Source organism: Pavona decussata, unplaced genomic scaffold (genome assembly GCF_977016875.1).
Source record: "Pavona decussata unplaced genomic scaffold, jaPavDecu1.1 SCAFFOLD_322, whole genome shotgun sequence".
In the NCBI taxonomy this organism is placed as follows: domain Eukaryota; kingdom Metazoa; phylum Cnidaria; class Anthozoa; order Scleractinia; family Agariciidae; genus Pavona; species Pavona decussata.
Window position 1 is genome coordinate 1,202,501 of NW_028145712.1, and position 10,582 is coordinate 1,213,082.

At 38.6% G+C, this 10,582-nt stretch overlaps 2 protein-coding genes across 2 annotated transcripts; one reads left to right on the plus strand and one right to left on the minus strand.

Annotated features, from left to right (window-relative positions):
- Positions 1-733: 733 nt before the first annotated feature.
- Positions 734-3,959, minus strand: LOC146453857 (uncharacterized). The gene has a single exon (XM_085096114.1). It carries the CDS (start codon positions 3,908-3,910, stop codon positions 2,729-2,731), a length of 1,182 nt encoding a protein of 393 aa, XP_084952240.1. The 5' UTR covers positions 3,911-3,959; the 3' UTR covers positions 734-2,728.
- Positions 3,960-4,188: 229 nt separating this feature from the next.
- Positions 4,189-9,192, plus strand: LOC146453858 (proteasome assembly chaperone 1-like). The gene is made up of 4 exons (XM_085096135.1): positions 4,189-4,740; positions 7,022-7,220; positions 7,715-7,851; positions 8,530-9,192. The coding sequence occupies exons 1-4, from the start codon at positions 4,282-4,284 to the stop codon at positions 8,605-8,607; spliced, it is 873 nt and encodes a 290-aa protein (XP_084952261.1). The 5' UTR covers positions 4,189-4,281; the 3' UTR covers positions 8,608-9,192.
- The last annotated feature ends 1,390 nt before the right edge of the window (positions 9,193-10,582 follow it).

Below are 10,582 nucleotides of genomic sequence, written 5' to 3' on the forward strand. Positions count from 1 at the left end.
GAGGTAGTTGGCAAGAAGCACAGCACTTGTAACGTGACTAAATGATGCTTGAAGGCCTTGCTACAGAACTCTGATGCAAGCACCCTTGAATACAGTCTGCAGCACATCATTTTGTTCCACCTGGGCCATGAAGGATAAACAGAAAGCGTATCAAGCATTTTGCCAATTTTCGCTGTTTGAACACATGGAAATTGGGATGATAGCGAAATATCCAATATATCCACATGGTCAAAAAGCAAAAAACTCTCTAAACCTCAATGGAAATGTACAGCTGTGTATGCTATGCAGGCTAGAGAAAGCATTGAAGCCAGTTTTGTAGTTTGACCAGCTTTTCCTACAAAATGTGGACCTGATCAATTTGGTATTTATAGATTTCTGACAAAGCCAAGATTGTCGTCCAAGATGATGAACCATTTAAGCTCAGTTCTATTCATCCCATGCAGTCAGACAAAGTTTTATATGTGTGGATTGTGACCTCAAGTATGCCTTTTTTTTTTGTCCTGTACATCTACACCACATGTACATAGCAAAGGAGAATGTAGCCAAAGGAATTAATGTAGCATGTGGTATGTCATTGGAAGGAAAGCCTTTATCCTTCCCCCTTTTTAATTATGCTGCATTGTTCCTTGTGCATAATCTCGCCTTGTCTGAAATCAAAACTCAAGAGCCCTCCCCTACCCTATCTCCAAACTGGTTGAACAGAAATGTCTGGGCAAAAGCAGTGAAACTCCCATTACGATATTTTTTCTTTATTTTCTCAACAGATATTTACAAAATAATAGAATAAGAAAATATGAGAGAGCTGTAATTTATACCTCTTGTGAAAGCATTCATAGAAAACTTTTTTACAAAAGAGACTCCCTGGAATACTATTTTTTTTCATTACAATAAATTCATTCAGTAAATAAATTTAATTTCATAAATCCTTTAAGCCTAACTAGTGACAAACATGCAATTTCTACTCACAATATCCCAACCTGATCAAGCATTCAACTTTTGAGAAAACAGGAAATGATCACTAAAGACAAAAGGTCTTGATGCTTTAACAAATACTCCTAACTAGTCCCACAAGAAAAATAAGGAGTCCAGTGAGGAGAATGTGTGTTGATGATGGGTTTAAAAGGTTAAGCATAAAATTAATAAGAATAGGTTGCATCCAAGTAGACATGTCATGTACTAACATGACTTACCGGTAATTCCATGTTATTTGGTATTTTTCATGGATCACTTTTTAGCTTAGTCTTATTTTTTAATTCATTTGCAAAGTTTTGTCTAATTCAGCTCTAGAGCTGTAATAAATTCTAAAGCTTCAATAAACTATCTAGGGTCAAGTGACTAATCACAGGAAAGGACGATTTTCTTTAGTTTTAATGGCCAGCTTTCTTTAAAGTCGCATGACAGCCCTATTCACAACTACTAAAGTTAAATCCGTTTAGCATCACAATAAATTTATTGGAAGACAGTTCTGAACAGATATGGATGCAAATGTTTGCCTTGAAAACAAATGTTATGTTTGTATATACCAGATTAGGCAATTTTAAAATGACATGTCGATGGTTATGGATCAATAAGCTAACCAACAGCACACTTCTTGTGTAATTTTGGTGAATCTTAATAGATTTTCGGAAAAGCTTTAATTTTTTAAGTTTTCAAGTAATCATGAGTTCTTTTAATTAAACTGCCTCCCCAATCCTTTCCAATAATTACAATAAATTACAATATGCAAAGGAAATAGAACAGTTAAAGAACAAAACATTCACCCAGTAACGCCTTTACACCCGGCATAGTAAATCGAACCCAATCGAACTAAATTTCAATCGAGCTCAATCCGTGGATTGAGTTCGATTGAGTTCGGCAATCGAACAAAATCAAACTCACTGAAAAGAAAAAAAATCAATCGAACGTTCGATTTTCGAACTCGTGATTTGTGTAAAACAGGCTTTGAAAATCCCTAACCAGATCTTGGAAGCTCGAGTTACTTCAGTCCGGAGTGTAGCGTACGTGTTTTTCGTAAACGAAGAAATGACGCAGAAATGGCTTCAGATGCGCTGTGGATTGTAAGCTTCAAATGGGTAGTAAAAAGGCTACCAGGAATGCCGCGGCTTTGACGTCAAGGATGGCAAAGTTTTTTAGTAATTTGCTTGTATTTTTGAGTTCGATTTGTCATTCTGCAGTAATAATATTGTAAGTTAGCTAAAAAAGGAAACGGTACGGCAATTTCGGAAAACCCCCGCGGGAATAATGATAGCTTTGTTCTGTTCTGTTCTCTTAACTGCCGTGGACAGTTTATAAATGGGGTTTCTGTTATTGGATAACTTGTAACAAAGCACAAGAAAAACCTGCTTTGATGGGCTTGCTTTGGGCTGGCTTTGTATAGGTTTACCAGAGCCAATCAGAACTCAATCAATTAAATTGTGTTCGATTGAGTTCAATTTCCGAACTCAATCGAACACAATCAGATGGATTGAGTTCGATTGAATTCGATTTGTTCGGAAATCGAACTCACTGAAAGTCTGGTGTTCGATTTCGTGCGATTGAATTCGAGTTCGATTTTCGAATGTTCGATTTACTATCCCGGGCTTCGCAGCATTGTGGAATTACCCTGAATAAAAAAATAATTGGCACATGCAATGTTTACAAGTGCATAATCAAAATTCAATGTGGTGCATTATTACTGTGATAAATAACAATTTATTTTGTTAGCTTGACACCAAGCAAAGCTGGTCCTTTACCATTCGTATACCCATGTGTATGTTGTCACTGTGGCAGGCTGTAACCGTGGACACAAAAATGACTTTCCCTCCTTGCTAATTCTTTGTTTCAAGCCGATAAAATCTTTGCTGGAAAACTTTTCTTTGTCAGAAAACCCTTTGTGGCTGGAGAAATTTTCTTTGCTGGAAGGCTCTTCTTTGTTGGAATGCTTTTCTTTGTTGAAGAAATCTTTAGTGTCAAACTCTCCACTCCTGCGAGGGGTTGGGTCAGGCCAGGTGTTAGGGCAGCCATTTTTGTCGTGACTGAAGTCAAAATCACTGCACCTCCACCAAAGCTCCAGGGATTTGGTGAATAGCACTGGATCGTTTTCGAAAAGCTTGTAGGCGCTCAGAGTGGACCAGGGTTCGGCCTTTAAATAAGTCAAGCCAGCATTGTCTTGATGGTACGTTCCTCTGTCAAAGTAATATGCAGATAAGAAAAAGTCTTCAGTACCTGATGAAAGCCAAGTCGTCTTGTTGCTGCCATCGATGTATGCACGCATACAGCCTTCGAGAAACAGCAGATTTGAGCTATTGGCAACTAACGTTACCATAAACACTGCCCCCGCTGAGTTTCTGACGAATGTCAGGGGAAGGAAATCGAGCGGTTTCACGACAACTTTCTCGTTTTTATACAGCCTCAATCTTGTATGTGGCGGCAAAAGGAGATCACCCAAAACCAAAGGATAGTTCTCTACTCCTCGAATGATGTACCAGAACTCGCCGTAGGTTGGTCTGGTAGCAGTTACTCGGAACGACTTGCCAAACGGTATGCGAAACGTGTTGTAAATTCCCCCATCGGCGGTGTGAGCTAGTCGCCGAGTACCCCACGGTATATTTGGAATTTCATTTGTCTCACGGAATCCTACACCATGAGCAACAAGGAGTTGAAAATCTAAACTTGCTTCCATTTCCATGTCGATGTAGATTCTAATTCTCGTGTCTTGATCCATGGCATGTACGCCGGTGAACCACTGCTCTGTTATTACGCCGGGTTGGCCAGTGTTGTGCTCGTAAAGCGTCTTCTCGACATTTGGATACAGAAAGCCATTTTTTATGGCATACGAGAACGACTTCATATTTGAATTAACAGGAACCAGTGCCACCGCTTCTTGTAACAGGCATACAAGAAGAAAAATGCGTACTGCTTCCGCCATCATCGTTGAATGAAAACTTTACATCTAACCCAATGCGGATTAGCTGGACACATCAAAGCGACACCCCACAAGATAGTCACATGATTAGTTTTTGTGAAAACAATGATGATTGGTGATTTGTTGTTGTGGTGATTGTGGGGGGTGGGGGGAGGGCGAAGGGTTGGTTGGAGGTGGGTGTACGTTAAAGTGGAGTTTCCCCCTGAAATTTAAACCCAATTTTCAAAGCAAAGTTTCAATGTATTTATCAAAGATCCCAGGAATATTAGCCTGTGAACAGGCGCTCGCAGGCTAAAATTTCTGGGATATTTTATAAACACTTTGAAACACCCCAGCCCTGCCCCCATCCCCCGCGTGACTCTCACCTCCGTGAGAGCATGGGCTCTACTTTGTTAATCAAAATGGCGGCCTCGTTCGGTGTTTGGGAAGTGAAGTTTCCATCTTCTCGTGCCGTGTATGATGATGAAGACGACGAAGACGAGGATCCTTCCATGCTAGAAGAATACTCAAAGTCTATAGCCTTTCACTGGGCACCTCACATTGTGGGATCTTCCCAAACTTCTCCGACGAGCGGATGTCCCTTGCTGGTTCTCGCGGCGGGCGAAGTAGCGACAACTTTTCTTGAAGCGCATTTTTTGACAGCAGGGAATGAAATCGTGGCTTGTATTACCTCCAAAAAGGACAGTGACACGAACTTTGAAACGTTATGCTCTGCGGCTAAGTCAACCGATGATAGTTTCCTGTATCAATTAACAACCATTGGTCATGATGAATCGGTAATTTGTCAATGTAGAAATCCTGTTCCCCAAGAGAAGGCATTCTATTGGACAGAAAAGGTACGCAGAAATATCAGAGCAATATCTGCGTTTGTGAAAGAAATGTGATGTTATGTGTTAAAAGTGGCGAAAAAAAAGATGATAGATTTATGTTTTCAGTCATTGAAACAGGCATACTGGGGAAAGAAAATCTGAGTTCTCCTAACAGGAGTCGAACCTAAAACCTTCCGATTAAGGACGGTGCTTACTAATACAGAAGCAGGGCCGTAGCTAGCATGAGGCAAGACGAGGCAGTTGCCTCGTCTTGATTTTGGCCCTTTTTTTTTGGAAGAAACGTTTAACTGAGAAAATAATCCCTAGAAAAAATTGGATTGGTTAAGATAAAACCAGCCAATAAAAGGTGGATGAATTGAGGGGAAAAGCATTTTAATGAGGTTAATTCGTTTCATGTGAACTGTGAGTAGCGGTTTTTCAAATGATTTAAGATTACAGAGGGGCAGGCCACGTGACATCAAAGGTCACCGTTATTCCCGTGTCTTATCTGCGATGGCTGAGAGCCGATGTGGAAGCTTTCTTTACTTTTATATAACTGTCGTGAAAGAACAAAAGGTCGTTTGCAGTGCTGGCAATAAATTTATTGCAAACACTATAATATTGAACGTTTCAGCGAAAAGAAAATGTAAAAGAATAGATTTTAAAAGATTTGTTGATCAAGCCTTTCTCGTTCATGGCTCTTAAAAGAGCCGTTTGCATTTGGTTGGCGTAAGAGAGGCATTTCAAAACTTTTGACGGAGCTCGCACAGGTTTGCCTCTAGAACATCCATACTGTTATCATTGAGGTAATGTTGTCTCTCAGACCAAAATAGGTTTCTACTATCCGTCGTAAATAATCCTCTCCTAGTACAGCTGCAGTTGTCGCAGAGGTGTTTTTCAATCGCAAGACATGCAGCAATGCCTTTCGATGTTCTTCAAAGGTTTCCAGGAAATCGAGGCGATCGTCACGGATACGGTTTATCTTTTCCACGACTTCCATCTTGGTGGTACTGTGAAATTTTAAATCGGGAACTAACAAGCAACAAGCAGTGAGCCATTGCAATGAATAATTCTATCCAAACATATCGACCATTTTACAGCTTCTGTTGACCCTTCCAGTTCAGTGGCTCCTGTTCATGCGTTCATGTGAGCGTTCCTTCAGCTCACTGAGAAGGCTTAAAACCTTGTCGCGAACAAGCATGGCTAATACGAGGGTGAAAGGGCTTGCTTTAGCGTACATTCATAAACCAACGGAAATTGACAGCAGTTCTGTTTTAAAGAGATAGGATGCCTCTGGCCACAGACGGATTGCCTTAGCTTTCAGTAAAGAATAAACGACAGGCAAAAAACTTTTACTTTTCTAACTGTTAAGGGAGAAGTTTACTACACTTTATCGTGAAAGTTGGTGACTTCTTAGTCCTACAAGTATAAGAGAGGGCAATATTATGACATGGCTGTCTCAAAGTTGAAGAACATAAGCAAGAGTGTATCGAAACAGATAATTGATAAGACTTCTCTCAATTATCTACAGTATAAAATCCATAAACTTTGGCTACTCTCGTGGATTCATTTTATTGTTATAATACGTGTTATAACATTTGAATGCTTTAAAATGCAGATGGTCATTAACTTGGCACCAGCATCGCTAAGCAAGAAAAAAGTGAACTTCTACACTTGCCCAAGATTGACTTTTCTGAAGAAAAAATGCCACGGAAAATGCTTACAAGAGCATTTCTGATCCTGCAGATTTCAAAATTTTCTGGGGGAGCATGCCCCCACACCCCCCTAGCGGCTCGCGCCTTCGGCGCTCGAAACTTGCCTCCTCTTGTTCTGAAGTCTGGCTACGGCACTGCAGAAGTATTTTTGTGCGGTTTATGACTATGCAGTCACTTATGGGAGCGGTCGCTTACGAAAGCTTTTGATTACAGAGTTTAAGACACAATTCAAACGGGGTTTCAGAATGGTGGTCACAATGAGAGCTGGCCACTTATGAGAGTGGTCGCAAGGAGAGCAACGACTGTATTTTCTTTTGAGGGTTGGCGGGGTGGGTGGGCAAGCATTTGATGCATTAATAAAGTTGTTCATTCATTATGTGCCAGGTTTAAACCAGATGTGTTTCCAGCCATTCTACAAATACTCATGCAAAAAATTCTTTGAAAATTCACCTATTAAGCTTTTAAAAGCTCATATGGATACCCTAATTAAAAGCACGCATAAAGAGAAGAAAATTAATGTTTAATTGTTGAAGGGATGAGTTATTAAAATAATATTATAATTTGCTTAATATGTACTGTAAATCATGTTGCAGCTTTTTCAAAACTTGAAGCCATCTCAAGTTGTGATCCTAACATCAGCACATGCTTGTGAATATCATACCAGAGATCCTGGGAATCTCAAATCTGATTTTGTTAAAGTGTTAAAAACAGATTCTTGGAAGGAAAAGTTTCCAAAGAAAGAATGCTCCTTTCTCGAAACTCCAAACATCATTAGCGGACTTGCAGCGTCAGGTAAGAAATCGCTACATCACAGTCATTCCTTTTCAGTTCAGTAGCTTCAATTAGAGTAGGGTTTAGGAATTCTTTCATAAGTTATGTCCCAATCTGAATGTTATTCATCAACAACATCTAATTTGTACTCGTAAAATAAAAGTAACTTATAATGTTGTTAGCTTCTGGGACCTGTCTATTTATTATATTTTAATTTAATTTATGCGGTGAGAACACTAAAATGTGGAAACTGAGGATGAACTAGTTATTTGCTCAAGTCATTTATCGTGATGATATACAAGCTGATTTTTGTTTTATTCAATGAATTCTCTTTTTAGTTATTCCCAGTATTATTTTCAAAATTAAGGATGGTACCTCCAAATACCGGGTGTTTCTGCACAGTTCATGACTATTTTGGAATCCAAAAAGAAAATTGGGTGAACCATGCATTTTTCAGAAGTACTAATAATAATATTATTGATTGACCTGTATTCAGTGTTTTGTTTCCTTTTCAGTTTTGCAGTACTGCCAAATTCACCAAGTGGGAGCTGCCCTGTTTGTATGTTATACCGAGTCATCCCATGTTGACTCACAGTCCATAGAAGCTTTCAAATTCCTTCTCAAGACTGCTCCTCTAAACTCACTTCCTCAGGTAATTGACAATTGACTTGTACCCCATGTAACTGGAACTTTCTAGGGGGACTTTTAGAGACATTTTGATTGATTATTTTCCTAGCAAGGGAGGAGGAAATGAAAGAGGTTTGTTTTTTCATGCCTTACACTACGGGGAAAGTAGAGGCCTTTTTTCAAACAAGAAGTCATATTGTAGTAATTGTTGTAAACACTTTTGAATGGGAACTTTACAAAGTCCCTTCCCGTGCCCAGGGTCCCACCTCAGGAGGTTGGCTGATGATAGGTGCATCAGTGAACTTTGTACGGCTTTAAAAGCAAGGATTTTTAACCTTTAATTTTAACAGCAGTTAAAGGCCTCATTCAAACTTCAATATTGTCATTTTCAAAATGCTACTGAAAGACAACGTGCAGAGATTTAAAAATTGTTTGAACTTTTCAATTTTTACTGTCACCAGTCTGGCTGTTTGTATGCTGTCTGCCATAGAAAAATCCTAAAAAAAACTGCTTAATTTTGTAAAAGTATTGGTAACAGTCTTGGGTCAGGAAATTGAATAAAAATATCAGTCATCATCGTAATCAATGTATTTAAAATTTATGTACAGTTACGTATAATTACTTCTTAATGGAGTAATAAAATTAATGAACTTCGGAAACCCTCTAGTCTAGATTAATTTTTTCTTTCTTTTCTTGTTGACAGGCATCCAGTGATCAAGTTACAAAAGTTCTCAAGTCTCTGGGTACTGGAAAATTAATAGAGACGAACATGTATATGTAGAACTTTACACATGGGATATCAAAACATTGAAGCATCAAGAACAGACATTACTATCAATCCTTCCTGCTCTGAAGTCCACACAGTACTAATAATATTATTGTCCTCACTGACCATTATATTGTACATTTGGTGTTGTTTAAAGTATTAGTTAGGAGAATTTGACTATCATTGATACAACTTCTCTTATTTAATGTCCAGTTCCAAATTTTGATCTCTCAGCTGTGCTGACATAATAAATTATGTATCAACTGTGAAGAGCTGTTAAGGCAGGAAAACGTTCCTGTGGCCACAGTTGAACACAGTTTATAGGAATTCAAGACAAGTATTAGAATCTGTGTAAAACAGAACCCTACAACCACATCCATGAATCCTGCTGGTTAAGCCAGCAAGCAGATGCTGTTTAGCTGTAGTCAGTTTAGGGTGTCTTCCAGGGCACAATGCAATTTGGAGCGAACCTCTGTTGTGTGACCTCACTATTTTTGCCTTAGTTTGTTTTTCTTCTTTTAGTCATTTTTTTTCTGTATTTAAGTCAAGGTGGAAGCTTTGTAAATAAAAATAAATAAACAATTGATAACAGTAAGATACCTTTACCCTTTGAATTATTGAGATTTAACAGTTGTTTACCATTAAACAAATGGAACCTTGACATGCTCGGAGACCCAGGGGCAGATAGTGGGGACTAGGAAAAAGTCAAAACAGAGGGGAAAAAATTGAGGAAGAAAAGTAGGGAGGAAGACTTTCACTTTGTTCCTGCCCATTTCGACTTTTTCCCCGTCTCCACTATCTGCTCCTGGGTCTCAAAAGATGGGACCTAGACTGTGGAAAGTTTTGAGAAGGGAAATTAAAGGTGGTGTTACATGAGGTGATTTTTCTGCAAGCTGTAACGCAATGCCGTAAATTGTTTGTGGAGCACTTCCACCTTGCAACTTTTCTTGCAACAAAGACTTGCATTTTAATACAAATTGCAGGAAAATTAGACATCTAGTTTAATTTGTACTTTTTACATTTGCAATATATGTTGCAGTGTAATGTTTCCGCAACTTAAATGTGCTATTCCAGAAAATATCCATACTCCCCCCAGATAAGGTTTTATGTTTTGCACGTCTGGTCCCCCAGGAAATTCCAGTTTAGCTTCACACTTTGCTTGTAAAATTTTGAACTTTTAAGACCCCTCTCCTAACTCCCCCTAGCAATTTCTGAAGGTAAGCAAAAGGAAGACTGAATGCAAGGCTCTGTGTGAGGAAACCTGGTTTATCAAGTTCAAAAAAGATATAACACCAATGTTTTTTGGAAGCTTCCTCCTCTGCTGGTGAACAAAAGAAAGAATGCAAGGGCTCAGGAAACTCGGTTTATCAAATTCAAAAGTTAAAAAATCTCTGTATTTTAGTTTTTGAGAAGAGAAGAAAACCGGAGTACCTGGAGAAAAACCTCAAAATAGGCCCTTTCACAGTTTCTTTGAACCTCATTACGAAAGCAAGGCTAAGTGCAACACTTTTCATGTGAAAATTAGTTTTGTTTGCATATGGATGAAAACTAAATTTTCATAATAAAAATTATGCACAAAGCCTCACTTTCATGATGAGGTTCAAAGTAACTTGGAAATAGACCAATTGAGGAGCTGGGCGCATAAGGGATGTATGTCAAAATTTACTGCCCACCCTGACTCACTAAATTATTTAGATGATTTGGGGTCAAATACAGGGCAGTACAAAGAAAACAGAGAAAACAAGAATTTTACATTTAGATTTTCTCTGCTTTTTTGGATTGCCTTCATTATTGGCATATGACCTAAGATGTACAGTGCATTCAAGAAACCAAGCTCCATTTTTTCCCAGAGGTTGGTTATATTAATTTTTTTCAGTATATTTATTTATTGAAAACCAAAACTCAAATAAGCACTGTTTGCACCCATCCCTCAATCAATCTTTAATTTACTCCAATCTAAAATATTGAATTTAGGACAGATACCACAAGC

Excerpts from the sequence above, each read along its gene's own strand:
- LOC146453858 (XM_085096135.1), top strand. The coding sequence starts at position 4,282 with ATGGGCTCTACTTTGTTAATCAAAATGGCGGCCTCGTTCGGTGTTTGG. Across the intron at positions 4,741-7,021 it reads CATTCTATTGGACAGAAAAG|CTTTTTCAAAACTTGAAGCC; the intron begins GTACGCAGAAAT and ends ATCATGTTGCAG. Across the intron at positions 7,221-7,714 it reads TAGCGGACTTGCAGCGTCAG|TTTTGCAGTACTGCCAAATT; the intron begins GTAAGAAATCGC and ends TTTCCTTTTCAG.
- LOC146453857 (XM_085096114.1), bottom strand. The coding sequence starts at position 3,910 with ATGATGGCGGAAGCAGTACGCATTTTTCTTCTTGTATGCCTGTTACAA.